This window comes from Emys orbicularis, chromosome 2, assembly GCF_028017835.1.
Source record: "Emys orbicularis isolate rEmyOrb1 chromosome 2, rEmyOrb1.hap1, whole genome shotgun sequence".
NCBI classification, from domain to species: domain Eukaryota; kingdom Metazoa; phylum Chordata; order Testudines; family Emydidae; genus Emys; species Emys orbicularis.
The window spans coordinates 2,732,939-2,748,789 of NC_088684.1; the positions used below are offsets into that span (position 1 = coordinate 2,732,939).

Here is a 15,851-nt window from a genome sequence, read left to right on the forward strand (position 1 = left end):
CAGTCCCCGCTAGTCCAGTCCCGAGCCTCCCTGATTCGCCTGCCAATTGTGCCACACTGGGGGGCGGTTCTGCGAGACAAGTGTCCGGAGGCCAGACTGACACCCACCCACCCTCATCTACTTTGAAAACCAGCCTCAAGCTGAATCCCAGGCTCCAGCGTTGGAATGAACCCTCTCACCCACCCCCCGCCCCGCCCCGCCCGTTCTACCCCCGCTAGATAGAATGAACTAAAGGAACGAGAACACAAATAAAATCAGGCCAATTACAGAGAGGACGTACGATCCTGCAAACAAACCATTAGCTTTTAAATTATTTTAATTCTACATTCACTAGTTAAATAAATTACCCACAGTAAATACTGTAAGGAGGTTTGTGGTCTGCCAGTCTTCAGCCCTGGCATGAAGAGACATGCTACAATCTTTAGTTGTCTAGTACTGAACTAGACACGTAAGGCTCAGCTACTGTGTATGAATTTTCCAATGTCCAGGAAGGACAGGGTGACCTATGCAAAGGAGTTGAGGGACAAGGGCGAGGAGAGAGAAAACAGCTTTGCAAAACGTTTGATTATTTAGAATTTTTTGACCATCACACCCAGGAAATCCATTCAGTTGAGTCTGGCTGGCAGCTGGCCAGGGACTCCCAGACACAGGAAGGCATTTTAAAACCGCAAACCCAAAGGGAGCAATGGACACAGCTCTTATGGAACGCCATCTCTAGCAGCTGATGGGCAACCCCAGCTGGAGTCCCCACTTTTCCAGGTACTCCCCCTCACTGCAATGTGCTTTTCTCAGGCTAACGCTTCGGTCAGATGTGGATATATAGTTGCTCCTCCCTTCACTTTACACTGGTAGAACTAATACTAATATACAAGAACTTTTGTAATACTGTACAAGGGCCCTGTCTTTTGGCTTCCAAAGAGATTACCTGCTATTGTCTTAGTGAAAACATCCACAACCAGTAACCAATGGGGAAGACTGTGCATTCAGTCCCATTCAGACACAACCTGGTCATGTCACTCCCCAGGCCTGGGCCACAAAGACTGGCCCAGGCTTATGCAAATTTAAGTCCGCATCTGACCAATGATCTCAGTGCCACCTTTCAGAAACGGGGAACACATGGCTACTCCAAAGCACAATTCCTTGTGCTTACAGGAGAGAGGAATCTAGAGGCAAAAAAAGGGGACAGAAACATTCAGTGGCAACAAGCGAAGAGAAAGAAGAGTGGCGGCGGCAACACCACTTCAATGGAAACCCGCAGACGCATTCATTCAACTAGCATCTGCGGAGGGTGCAGAGGACCGTTCCTGGGAAAGGAAAGGGTTCCACTTTTCCCGTAGCCATCCTTTGAAAACAATGGCCGATATTGAAGGCACGTAGCAAACAGTATGTCAAACAGTAGGACACAAAAGAGCAGGGAGAGATCTACACACAGGGGAGGACCAGATGACAGTAATGGGTCTCTACCCGGACAGGTTTGTTGTGTGCAGTCCATGGCACTGTGCATGCTATTGGGAAGCACCCCATGGGGCAGGAGACGCAGAGTTGCATTAAATCACAGCTGACGGGCTGGATCTCAACTTGCCTTAATAGCGGGAACTCTCCGAGATCGTGCCCGTTTCACTCAAAGTTGCTGTCTGACGACATCTTCTGCTCAACTCATGCAACTATCGCACAGAGAATAAAGGAATCTCGTTAAATGTGCAAACTGGAGGTTCCTGCCTGAATCTATAGAAGAGAGTTGCATCAACAAAATCTGTTCCATCTGAATTCAAGGCCTAACGGAGTTGTCTTTGGAGAGAAGACTAATATTCCAACATTGATTATCCCTGTATTGCATAAAATGCCCGTGGCTTCCCTTATCTTCATGGGAAAGACGGGCCATGGAGATTACAGGCCTCTGGATGCAGGGCTACACTTTGATCTAAGCAGCAGCGCTGTGCATTGGCAACCATCCTACCCGAGCTGCATCCCTCAATTAAAGAGATGAGGACGGCTGCATTCGTGTTACAGATTAATTAGGTGGGGACCCCAACCCCTGCAAAGTAGCCAGTGTGGCACTCAGCTGGGCAAGCCCGGGGGCACCCCCCTTTGACAGCAGCACAGGAAAACTCCACTGCCACTGGGCATCGTCTAAAGCCAAGTGCACAAAACCTGCCAGATTCTTCCCATCAACCACATGAAGATAAGCAAAGCTACCTCCTGCCATGGGAGCCAGTTACTTGGGACAAGAGTTACCAAATACAAACCAATTGATCTTCAGAAACTCACCAGCGTTCACCCTACACACTCAGGGAGCTGGAGGAACACTCTCAGAGATGAAAACATGGTCACCTGGACTAGTGTGCTAAGATTAGGCCACAAACAAGTTCAGACCTGCAGGATTATACCAGCTTTAAAATCACAGGGGGTGGGATGGGGAAGAGGAGACCTGGTAAAATTATTCTACCCTGAAAAGTTTGCAGGTTGCCACAAATTAATTCTCCTTAGGTAGCCCAATGTACTAGAAAATGAGTAAGTCTACAGGTAACTTTCTGAAAGGAGAAGCTGGCGTGGGGAAAACCCAGCCTGCAAACTACACATGGATCAAAGCGTCAAGAGCCGGTATTAAGAAATAGAAAATGAGTCTTTTCTTTTTAGGGGCACGTGGGGGTTGAACAGTTCCAATTGTTTAAAAAGTGAATCATTAAAACAAAGCTGTACAAAGATCTCTGCAGCTGCCCATCCTCTGAGCAGCAGAATGAACACTCCGGAGGATTTGCCTGAAATTCTCTAGGAGGATCGTCAAAGCTTCCTACCGGAATGACTTCGCTTTGCCATCTCTTGATGGGTTCTCGAGCCCCCTGGGAAAGAGGCTGCCCCTGAATTACACCCCAGGTTGTTCTGAGCTTTCAGGATGGAAGGGGAACTCCTCAGGGACAGGATTTCTTCTGTTGAAGTTAATTTACAAGCACATGTTTCTCATATGCTCCATTTACTTTGGAAAGATTTTACCCCTTAATTTAGGTCTTGAAGGGAGGGTGAGAACTATGCATGGCTTCAACAGCTCCTATTAATGCAGAGTGCCTTTGTGTTTCGATTCTGTGCTTATCAGTAGCCCGTTCCATGCAGCTGTTACTGAAGTTCTACCACTCGCATGGCTGATGTCAGAATTTGGATTTCTTTGGTCACCGCGTTCAGAAGCAGTTGCCTCAGTAGAAAGCACATGAACATACCAGGCGTATTAGCACACCAGTGGTACTGGTTATAGAGTGATCAATGCCTTCTAGTCTCTACTAAATGGAAAGTGTCAGATGCTGCAGAACATTCCTAAGGTGACCTTTAATGACTCTAGAAAATACTCACCCTCCTGCCTGTGCAACAGTGGGAAAAGGGCATTGGTACAAGAGAAATATACCTACCTTGTGCACTGATTAGTTTGCATGGTGGTTGTAACTAAATTCTCATACTCTATTACAGGACTTAACGTAGCAACTCCTTCCAGATAGATGCACTGTGCTTATCTGCCACACATGGTATGTTCCAGTTACACTAGGACAGGCAAATCCTTCCTCAAGGTGACTCAACTCTTCACTCAAGTGTGAGCCTCTTAGAGCCTTAGGAGAAGACAAGTCTAAGTTTCACAAATGCCAGGGCTGGAAGTTTTCACTTCCCAAAGGTTATAGCCAAGACACTTCTAGATCACTCCAACGATGCTACTCTGAAGATACCTGCCACAGTGTTGGCGTACTCTGCATAAAGTGAACAGAGGTCTAAGTGTCCATGTAATCCAACAGGACATGCTCTGTCATGCTGACATGTTACCCACATCTGGCCACCCTATGTTATTCTCATGGAGGGTCGGCAGAACATTGGAATCCCCAATACTCCAGTAGGGTCAATAATCCAGTGGGTATCTAGTCCCGTTCAAAACAGTAAGTGTTAACAAGGACAGGCTGAAAGAGCTATTGCTACTCACAGAAGGAAGTAGTGGCCTGTACCAGACTGCACTGGAGTTCTTGCTCCTCGTAAAAAAAACAAGCTTTATTCGCGTGGCACTGTCTGAGCCAGTGAGCTACCACACAACGGCCCCCGGTCAGGGGAATTTTTGTTTCCTTGACAAGCCTTTGTGCATTTGACACCAAGGAACAAACTGCGCTACAGACTGAACAACTGCAGGCTGGGACAATGGGAAGACAACTGCAATGCAAGTTCCCTTACCATAACCAGGGGGAAGTCTCAGTCTGTCCCTGGTGTTTGACTCCACTCTAGACTTTTCCAAGCAAGGGACTCTGATCTTGGCCAACTTGTTCTGAATGGCTCCTCCTGAGGGCACCATCTTTCCTGAACTGGCTTCCAACCTATCCTGTAAGTGACTAGATCTCAGGAAACAGCCCTAAATGGAGTCAGCCTTTGGTGATCCCTTCAGTGTTGCTAAACAGAAGACAGGCAACCCTGAGACTGTCCATTTTGAAAAAAACTTACATTCATCATAAAAAAACAGTTCCTCTGAAGTTTTACAAGGTGGTCTGTCCTGCTCTACAGGCACTGTAGTGTTGGGGTCATTCTTAGACACTCAAAACCGCCACCAAATATAGACTGGTCTGTTGTATGCTATTTAGTCTGTCAGTCTAACATGTAGCATGTGACAATAACGAAGAGTAACGGGGCTAACGGGAAAATGGCTCTTTGGTATTTAATCAAAAGAAAGCTATAATAGATGGTATTCCTCTGACGCTACGGAGAAGCCTACGTAAAATGACAGCTTACAATTCTAGCAATCAGTGTTAGACATGTCACACACCTGGGGCTCTAGGAGCGGAGATTCTGCTCTCAAGGTGAGGGAGGGGAGACGTGAAGGAAGGGGCTGCGCCTGTGGCACTAGCTCAGACTCCAACCTCCACACTAGACAGTAACAGCAGCAGCTAATGGAAAGTTATTTTTCCTTTGTAAATCTCACATCCATTCCAATTGAGCATTTTGAACAAACATCTTTTATCCTGGCAGTAATACCCTTCATTCTATGAATCTCTAGGCCTCTTTAAAAGACATCACTAAGATTTCAAGACACTATTAAGACTATTAACTAGGCTTCATGCTATAAACATTCTCCTATTCCATGGGGCTCAGCAGAAAGACTCATCAAGTTACCAATCAAAGGGCTCGAACTCCCATTGGCCACTGCCTTTAGAAGGACCAGTGGGAGGTGAGAAAGCTAGGCTGGAAAGCTGACATGATTCAGAATGAAAACCCAGGCAGAAAAAGCTTCATTACAGAAAGTAAAACAGTAATAGCTTCACTGTAGGCAGCATCTGCGAGAGGTTTTCACGATTTACATCATACCCAATCCAGTTATTCCGTAACAATAAAATGAGATGGCCTGACTTCAATGGGCATATTCACTGGGTGGCTGGTCTTGAACACACAGCATTAATGAGCTTGTGATAGAGTTTTCCTCCACCACCAGTAATACCCCACATTTACATTTCTTAAAAATAGTGTCACGTGAAACATCCCTGTAGATCTCTTCACAATTTGGTGACTGGCTGCACTATCCCTGTCCATAAACATGCTGTATATATTTCATATATAAAAAATATTCTCACACTGTAAAATTGCATAATTACTAGAAGAGCCTGCAACTCGTTTCTTTTTTCTTGTTTCACAAGAAACTCAAGTTTTGGCAAAACTGCAAAGGGACAGAATTTCACCCTGCATTCCGAAAAGTCTGCAAGAATTTAGGTTTGGTTTCTACATAAGTCCTCATCTTGTCTAGATAAAATCTCAACCTGTGCTATATTGCAGGGCTGGAGGAAGCATGGAACTGTAGAAATGACCTTGGGATTGTTTCTTCATGATGTGCAATACAAAATGAACTAGAGATACAGTATTTTGTTTGCAGCATTCCAGGGTGGTGTTTGTGGGGGAAGGGAAGGAGAGGGGACAATGAACCGTTCGGATCCATTCGCCATTAGCACAGTCCTGACAAAAATGCTCCAATAGCCCGTTCTAAGTTAGTCGAGAACAAGAGCATCTTCGCTTGGGAATTACTAGGAAAGCCCACTCAGTCCAGGAGGTTCACGTCACAACCCCGTGAGAGATCGTGCAATGCTCAGCGTGTCCGCTTTTCATAATCCTTGCCCTGCATCTTAAACTTCCATTTACAAACCATGGCAATGGTTAACGCCACTGGACCAAAAGGTTGGGGCGAAAGGAACATGGAACGAAGGGTTAGTTTACACACACTATACACACGTGGGGAGTCTGGTTCTTTGGAACGCTTTCATATGTAATGCACTACAGCGCCATCATTTCTCCCCACCTCTATCCTTGTCCCATAGAAGAGTGGAACGTCAGCCCAGCCTGCACAAGTTCCACAAACTCCCCCAAACACCTCATTAGTGTTTTCAGGGGGGTAGGGGTCCCCATTTATTTTATTCTACTGATAAAATAGACAGAGGACCAGACTGCACAAATAATAATGAACTAGGCTCTCCCAAGCCCTCGATCGCAGCTACACTTGTCTCTGTGCGCCCCACCCCAAAACCAAAACAGAAAACTGAAATGTATCCAGTTCATTCAAGCCACATGCTGCCTGAAGGGAGGGGCCTCCCTTACAGCCCCCCCAACTGCCACATGTAGACTGTGCACTTTACCATGACAACATAACTCCGTCTATTCACAATGTACTGAACTGCTTGGATCGCTGTGCCCTCACCACAGCATGCCAAAGAGCTCTCGGTATGCTGCCAGCACCTGCAGGCTTCCCAGCTGTCACCTCCACGTGCCAGTCCTCGGCACGGACCTGGCTCCATTCTTGTCTATCCCTGGGGAAGATGGGGGAAGGGAAGGGAAGGAAGGCTGTGACTGCTTACGCTGTTGCATACACATGCAGACGTTTTGTTGGGTTTTTTCCTTTTAAAATGATCAAATTACTGTGAAATCACAACGGGCACAGGCAGCCGTACGAGGTAACTATGGTTCAGTGGTGCTTTCTTGGTAACTTCCAGCATAACTCAGCCTTGCCTATTTCTGTATCTGGAATATAAAAAGCCGCAAGTTGATGTTCTTGGCAGCCAGCAGTTTGTTACATTCCACAGAGTCGATGATGGGGAGCGGCACGTACTCCGTCTCATTGTTCTCATTGGTGAAGACGAAGTGATAGATCACGGGGTTGATTTTCACGTCGTCGTAGGGCCCCTTCAGGAGCAGGAAGGAACACTCCATGGGGGAGCTGATCTTGCTTTTCAGAATGAGCTGGAAGGAGAGGGTGCGCTTGCAGGACAGGTTGGGGTTGCGTTCGGAGTCGTTGACGCGGGCCTTTAACACCCAGGTCTGGTTGAGCACGGTGAACCTGGGCGTCTCGTAGTACAGGCGGGTGATGAAGTCATCGGTTCGATAGGGACGGAACTGAACTTCTGCAACACAACAAAAGAGGGCGGGGGAGAAAACACAGACAGACAATTAACCAGAGCAGCTGGCAGCCTGAACAATCGAGCTCAAGTTACCTGTAGCTACTGTGCAGGACCTTTCTTGACATGGCATAAGGAGGCAATTGGGGTTGGGAGTGACCACTCAAAGCCAGCTAGTGTCAGGAGAAATGGGACTTCTTGGGAAGGAACTCAATGCACTTTAATAGTCCATTGAAAACAGTAAATACAGGAAGCACTTTCAAGATGCATAAAATTGAGGGGAGGGCAAGGGAGGGGGAGAATAAAATACAAACAAGGTTAATCAAATCCACTGAATACACCATCTTGTAAACATAGGAATTACCAAACTGGGTCGGCCCATCTAGTCTAGCACCCTCTCTCTGACAATGGCTAGAATCAGATGCTTGTGAGGAAGGCTGAAGAAAGCCCATTTGTAGACAGTGAATCCCCAGTCTCTGATGGGTTTAGGTCTGGAGGCTTGAGGGTTTATATGCCATAGATATTTGCATATTTAGTGTAACTGTAGCTATTCTGAGTATCAGTGTCTAATCCTTTTCTGAATTCTTAGCCTCGGTAATATCTTGTGGCACAGAGTCTCACAAGTCAGCTGGTTGTTGTGTAAACAAGACTTTCCCTGTATCAGTCTGAATTTGTTGTTACAAGGTAAATGACTCGCTAACTGTTAGCTTGTGGTGAGTGGGTGGTGCACAAAGCACACAATTACAAAGCATCAGTCAGTTGCCTAAGTGGGTCTGACTGATGCAAATGACCTACATGAATTTGGTTATAAACCATGCCATCAAGAATGGCAAGATGGATGGGCCCTTGCCACTTGTTTCCTTGTGATCTGTTGATGGAGAAAGAGCGGGGGAACAGGCAATAAGCATGTAGTGAGAAGGGAAGTGTTGTGGGAAGCTGTAGCTGATCCTAGGTATAAAATCTTGGGTATGCCAGAACTGAGGTCTGGAGTGCATAAAAACAAGCATCACACGCAGACAGGATACAGTTCAGATAACAAAGCACGTTTTATTGGGATTATGCATACAAATCTGTAATCAAGGTAATAAGGCACAATTATGCATTACCATAGTGCAAAACCAGAGAACAGGGCATGTGAAACACAGACCTTCAGGCTTCAAAGGTACAGAAAATTCCGGGTTCAGATACATAAAGAAATAACAATACATTGGGTAGAAGTGGTCCAAATTTACTTTTGCAAATGCACTCTAAAATCTGAAATCCAGCCCCCGTTTCAAGGCACAGTCCGCTGTCAGTCCAACAAACTCTTTGCCAGCACACAGACTTTGTCAAATCTATCACTTTTGAACAAGCATATCGTTTCAGTGAAGTCTTTACTGTACAAACCATGGAAGCTCACAGCATAACTACAGGTACAATGAACCTTTGGGTGCAGTTCATACAGGTTTACATATTCTTCAAAGTTTCCAGAAGAATTAGGAAAGCACAGGAGGCAATACCTGGACAAAGGAGGTGAGCAGTTATTCAAGCTACACAGCATTTGTAACTCAGTGATTTGACATACACCATCATTTTACTACAGAATGCGACAGTGAAAGAGCTCAGAGGCCAGCTGTCTCTTCAGGGATCAAGAGGTATTATTTCTAACACACATCTCTACACAGAGAAGACGTTTTTCCTAGGAAGGAACGGCTTTAGGCGTAGGGGTGTTATCTCCAGTGTCATGGAGAGCTGCTGAGCAGTGTTCTGCAGCACAGAATGCTGCTGCTTTGCCTCGCTCTCAAAGGTGCCCGCCTGAGCTAACTTATCCTACCAGGGCTGGACCCGGAAAGCAGCATCCGGGCAGAGCCTGGGCTAGCTCATTCCCTAGGCAACGGTTCTAACTCAGGCTTGTGCTCAAAGTGCAGACGCTACCATGGTGCGCTACAGAACTTTGCTCCCCTCCTCAGCACCAACTACTTACGTGTATCCGCAGGCAGCAATGGATGTAATGCTGGGAAAAACCAGAATCCAGGCTAAGCGCATCAGCTAACAAGACTGCTCCATTTTTCATGATCTGAGCTCCTAGCACAATCCATTTGCCACACACTGGCCTAGATAAGTTTCACTAAGGACTCAGCTCCAGATTTAAAAAGCAAAGTAATCAATGCAGCAGGATGCTAGAGTGGCTATCCCTTAGGGGGACCAGACAGCAAGTATGAAAAATCGGGACAGGGGGTGGGGGGTAATAGACGCCTATATAACACAAAGCCCCAAATATCAGGACTGTCCCTATAAAATCGGGACATCTGGTCACCCTACTATCACTGCAACTACAAAAATCACCTTTCTGCCTCACATGGGAGAGGCAAGCAGAGACCTTGAACAGTCCGAGGTTATCACACGCTTCTGCCTGCAGCTCCCTTCTGGAACAGCAGAGCATCCGGTGCTCCTGAGTGGAGGAGGAAAGCCAGCCGAGACCAGGAGAGCTTCCCTCTACGCTTCCCTCTGTGGGGCTGCTAAATATTTATGGTGAGGGAAATGTGTTTTCCCCACCCACACCCTTCCCCCTCCATACCCTCTTCAGAGTTTCTCTTCCATATTATTTGCCTGCAAGTACCTCAAGCACAAACAAATCTTAAAAAGCAATTCTCGGGGCCCGACTTTAGCACTGATGTGCCAACAGAGTAACCAGCTTCCCTGCGTGTTTCATTGTGTTGTTTAGTTGTGTCAAAGGTGTTAATTCAAAGTTGGTTTTTATCCCTCTTTTCCCCCCTCCCCACCCTCACAAGTTGCCATTTGAGGTAGACAATAGATAGCTCTGCACTGGGGCTTTTCTTTACCCAAAGGAAAGGAAGAACAGGAGGCACTCAAATATGAGAAATGACTACGTATTACGAAGAGCTCTCTCCAGGAGATGGATACAAAACCAACAGCACACAACCCCCCGTGAAAGATAAATTAAGCTTTCTGAATAGCTCACTAAGTGTGTGACCCAAGAACAGGAACCAGAACGGAATGTGAGGAGCTGTAATTCCCATGCAGTGGAAATGAGAGGCCTATCCCGTAGGGTCAGTGTGTGTGGGCGGGTCACTTCAGTTATTAATACACTGGACTCCGGCTGGAAGGATGGATCAGATGACAGATAAGGGGTCTGTTAGCTGGATGCTGTCAAATTTCATTTTCACTTGCAGTAAAACAAAGAAACATCACAGGCAACCTGGTTTATATTCTTATTATTCTGGTCTTGTTCGTCAATCCAGTGGATGCAACTCCAGCACCTTACCTGCAGCTAGGACGTGGCCTTCCTTCACACTCGACACAAGTGTTGCTCCGTGCACTAGCCATCAAGGGAAGCAGCACCATAAGAACTGAGGTCAGCTCCTGTCCAGAGCCCAAGCACATAACCTAGGAAACAGGGCCAGTCTTCACCCGTTCCGAGGCCCCGGAATGCTGCATTTGCCTCCTGAATCCAAATCCCACCTGACGCCAGGACCAGGAAATCTGCTGCTGCTGAGCCAACTCTTAACATGTCTGACTCCCCCCTCCATCTCCGCCCAGCACCAAGCAAGGAACACAGACACCAGCTAACCCAACTGCCAAGCAGACAGGGAAGGTTTCTCGGAGAGCACTACTGGGACAGTCTGCTCAGCAAAGCCCAGGCTCTTCTGATCTACAGACCGGCACTGTGCATTACATGAGAAAAACAGGCTTCATCAGTACGTCAATAACACGCGTGCCCAAAGCAAGCCACTGGAAAGCTTGGGAGGCGGCTGTGCGCCCTGGCGGAGTGATTACCTGTGTAGCCAATCTTCTCAAAGCTGAGCAGGCCAAAGATGCTGTTATACAGCTGCATTTCTTTTTTATGGGTTTGGTCCATTTCATCCAGAATCTCCATCAGTTCGTTCCCCGTCTTTGTGGGGTGAGTGCACTCCGCTTCGTGAACGGTCAGCTCGTGGTATGGACCCTGCCACGGGCACCCAATCCGCTTGTATCTGCACTGAGTCACCCTGTTACAAAGACAGCACAAACAGGAGTACTCGCACCACGGAATGACATGCACCAACGGCAAGTGACACTCCAGGAATGAGACGACTTATTGTCTGATCAGAATACAGCCTCCGAAAGCAAACCCCGACCTACCTGGTGGAACAGGAACGACATCACCGGCTACCAGAATTCATCACTAAACCTCTGGGCCTCGGCATCCCCCAACCTTCATCCGTGCCAAAGAGGCCTAGGCTTTTGCAAGCCACCATGTTTGGCTGCAGTCATTAATGCTCCAACTAAACAGCTGGTCCCAGCAATGGTGTTAGTAACCTAATCTGGGGTGGCATCTTAGTGTGTCACTTGTACAGCACCTGACTCAGTGGGGCCTCTGGGCGCTACTGCAGTATAAATCTTCACCAAGATTTATTGAGCACCTGTCATTTCATGAGATGCCAAAGAACTCCATGGACTGTTTGCAGGGCTCTCTTCACCCACCGCTGAAATGCGGCACCTTCTGGGGAGTAGTAAAGTGGCAACTATCCCATACTAGCAACACTCCCTTTTAAAAGCACTTGTGTAAAGTACAGAACATACAACTGAAGTGACAGGAGGTGCCTTTCAGACTGAATTTGAAATGGAGTTTGAAAAGACGTCAGCGCTGACTCCCTTTTCACTGCAACGAGTGCGAGGGATTGTCAGCGACCACGCATGGGCAGGATTTTAAACTGAAAAAGCCCCTACCACAGCACAGCCCTGTAGTGCCATGCTGGGGCATAGCCTCCGTAGGAGTGATGGGAATGGTGTCATTTTACCAGAGAGGGCATGCACGTGGCTTCCTGCCAGGGGCCTCCCAGCCAAATCCTGACACTCAACCCTGGCTGGTTTATTAGATTTCACTAGATCGCAGTACTAGATAGTACAGCTGAAGCACTCATGTGGACAGGCAGTACAGTAAGTCTGAATTCCCAACAGCGCTGTGTAACCGGAGCGTCTGCCCCAGCTGACATGCTGCAGTCTAGCCAGTGCTCTCTGGGCTAGTGGACTCTGCCTGAGAGAAGCATCCCGCAGGCTTTTGGCTGCTCAGAACTACACAAGATAAGGAAGGGAGGGAGGGTGCATGCAACAAGCTAGGACAATGCGCTGCCTCTGCCAGCATGAGACAGAAGCGATAGAAAGCAATCATGTGCAAATCTATGCGGTCTCAGTGCCGCTTTACAACTCTAGGGAAGTAAAGCAACTTGCGGCCAAGCCAGCCACAAGCTTCACTTTCCTGTCTCACCTAGCGTGACCTGCAGCCAGGCCACCTTACAAACAACAAACATGAGAAGAGGGAGCCTGTTTTACTCCAGCCCCACATCCTGGGGCCAGCGCACACAGTTTCCTTGGTTTAGATACCTCAGCGAAAGCATCTCGGGCCTCACTGAACGGAAGGGGAGACTGGTTACCTGTCCTGGCACTCCTCTTTCTGGTGTCTCTCCAGAAGAGAGCGAGGAAATTGCCGCATGCAGAAGCCACACTCGGATGGCAGCTCACTCACTGCTTTTTCCACAGCCAGGTTTCGGCAGCATAGGCTCTTACTGATCTCACAACGGCAATTGGGGCACGTAGCCTGTTCCTCCTTCAGCCGGGCATCTGCTAGTAGGTGGATAAAACAGCCAGCGCACATCAAGTGACCATTAGTACACTGTGAAGAAGGAAAGGGAAATGAAGCTTCAAAGACCTTGCGGGAAATGACATACCAGAGGTTCACTCTACACCTCCGACAGGCTTTCCCTCTAGTCTCCCTTATATTTTGATTATAAACAGATGTAATTTTTGCTGCATACATATATGTACTGTTGCTCTCTGGTCCACTGACATGTTAGACAAGAGAGCAACACAAGGATAATTTTTTTTAAATGCACAAATGTGCGAAAGGTGTCAGGTAAACCAAAACAGACCTAGCCACTTAAATTAACACCGCAATGTTGAATCTTTAAGTAAAGCAAAGGAACCTCATTTGTTCCATTGTAATCTTGAGGGAGACACAGGAACAGCAATTCCCTGCGGTCAGTTACCACCTTTAGTAATAAGAGATGGGAGCCCATATTGCAAACTTGTCAAAACTCTTCCACATTGATGAGAACAATCCTGGACTGTACCCCTGGCAAAGATCAGAAACTAGAGAGTAGGAGACTTTCACTTCGGACTCAGCAGCACCTGGCTTCAAACCGACCAATGGGGAGGGGAGGGAAAGATGTTAAACAACATGAATTTCTGACTTGGTGGTGCCATTATCCTGGGTCTGCCCATCTTTTTACACACAAAGGACAGAACGTTAGGGGCTAAATGCCAAGGCTGGATTTCCCCCCACTCAGATAATCCTGTAGCCTGGCAGAAAGACTTACTGCTTTCGCTTTGTTTAAAGATGGCGCAGCTTCAAACCGGGAACAAACATATGACTGACCAGCCAAAGACCAAACATGCGGAAAAAGGCACACGGCACCCAGGGTTTGGCCAGCCAGGCAGCGCCATTTTTACTGGCACTGTTCTTGTAGCTCGACAACAGAAAGTGAATGGCACTCCCCCTGCCCCCACTCCCCTTCCGACTGCTTTGTAACGGCCTTGCAGGTGGCACCCCCAGCCCCGAGGAAGGCCTGCGTTCTCCTCTGGCACAGCAAAAGGACGATCGCTCACTTCAGAACAGACAATTTTACTCTTCCTTTACTCAAATGTAGACTGAATGGAATCCGGGCAACCTCTGTATCGCATGCTTAACTCACAGCGATTTATGAGCCTTGTAAGACAGAGGAGACTGACGCCTGTTAGCAGTGGACTAAATAGCACTCCTGACCACTATCGAGTTTCGGTTCACACACTTTCCAACACGCTGGAGCCCTACTACGCCAGGAGACAGCTATTTTCAGCACTAGGTCAGTTAACTATTGGTTTCCTTGGACTGATGCTGAAGACAATTTAACTGCTTGCGTAGACAGGATGAAACGGTTTTCAACACCTTTACAAAAAGTGTTTTTGAAAATAAAGTTTCTTGAGTCTGAACCCAGCCAGACAGCTTCCGATAAATTGTCCCTCTCCCACGTGACTAGGAAAGTGAAACCCGCAGATTGAGCCATGCGCTGCAACAGTCATTATACAAATCACACACAGCACCAGAATACTGGTCCTTACGTCAAAAATAAAACCCCACAGGCTTCTACCCCTGAAGCCAAGGAGACATCCCCTGGCCAGTCACACTGAGCCCCTTATCCTCGATGGGTGATGGAAACATCCCAAGAGCAGAACCACACCCCACCACAAACCACCTACTTGTGCAATTCCGCACAATGGGAGGACGTGTCTTCTTGACCTCATTTAGCGCTAAACTTAAGTCCCAAGGCATGAGGGCTGTACAGCTGCATTGTTCTGTCTAGAGCAAGCCAGATTTCCACCAGTGAGTCCTACAATGTCCACAAAGAGCACGTCAATTACCACCAAACAACCAAAAGCAAATTGTATGTTAACATGTTAGCTGGGCAAGGTGAACCATAAGGGGAGTCTAGTTTTCACCTCAGCCTGCAGCACTTGGAAAGTTGGAACACATTAGTTAGAATGGGATAACCAACACGTTGTAACACACCTTCTATCCCAGCCCAGGAAGGACAGTCTATCCTGAGGAAGCCTGTGTTCAAACTCCACTTACTGAGTCTTTGAAGAGAGCAGTTTCCAAATGTTCACACAAGTGTTTATACTAGTGTGACGTTGCACTCCATATGTTTTATGGAAAATATGCTTAGGAGTGTGAATATGATGTAACTGGAATACGCTTTATGCAAAAGGTCTCTTGTAAGGTATCCTAACAAAGGTTATAAACTACTGAATATGTTCCTCCTATTTGTATGCATGTATCCTTCTTGTATCTGAAGCTAGAAATATGAAGGTCCTATTGTAATTATGCAAAGTGTGGGCCATTAATGGTGGTTTAGAATCTTGATGGCTCCTACTGACTAGGACAATTGGTTGTAAATGGTTTATTTACCTGCAAGCCTTCCTGTGTAGGTGTGGGCCAACCCAGGAACAATGGAGACTGGGGTCTTACAGTGATATGTGACCATGTCACCTAATACTGGAATCCATCTTAAATCTGGTACTTTTCCATTTAGAAGGAGGGGTGGGGATCCAGAGAGACAAATGATTCCCGCCTTGTGCCAAAGCTATAAAAGGGGGGGAGGGAAGCAGGACAAAGGAGGCTGCCAGTCATGAGAAATCCCCTGCTTACCACCTGAGATGTCTGCGGGAACTAACAAGGACTGTACCGGGGAAAGGATTGGGCCCAGACTAGGAAGGAGTCTAGTCTGTGAAAGAAGCTTATTGGAACATCTCTGAGGGTGAGATATTACCTGTAACCAGTTTCTTAATGTATTAGGCTTAGACTTGCGTGTTTTGCTTTATTTTGCTTGGTGACTTACTTTGTTCTGTCTGTTATTACTTGGAACTGCTTAAATCCTACTTTTTATA

General features: G+C 47.1%; 1 protein-coding gene and 1 long non-coding RNA gene across 3 annotated transcripts in view; both read right to left on the reverse strand.

The window, feature by feature from the left end:
- Nucleotides 1-6,779: 6,779 nt before the first annotated feature.
- Nucleotides 6,780-15,851, reverse strand: part of ZFTRAF1 (zinc finger TRAF-type containing 1) — a 38,386-nt gene continuing 29,314 nt past the window's right edge. For both annotated transcript variants that reach the window (XM_065397820.1, XM_065397821.1), the window contains exons 2-4: nt 12,803-13,041; nt 11,166-11,377; nt 6,780-7,394 (exon numbers count right to left, since the gene is read on the reverse strand). In XM_065397820.1, the coding sequence (XP_065253892.1) occupies nt 7,003-7,394; nt 11,166-11,377; nt 12,803-13,041 (843 nt within the window). In that variant the 3' untranslated portion in view covers nt 6,780-7,002. The remainder of the gene's footprint in view (nt 7,395-11,165; nt 11,378-12,802; nt 13,042-15,851) is intronic.
- LOC135873376 (uncharacterized) lies at nt 8,411-11,155 on the reverse strand. Its single transcript, XR_010561121.1, has 2 exons — nt 10,654-11,155; nt 8,411-8,887 (listed from the first exon to the last, which is right to left on the reverse strand). It is a non-coding gene; the product is annotated as an uncharacterized LOC135873376 (long non-coding RNA).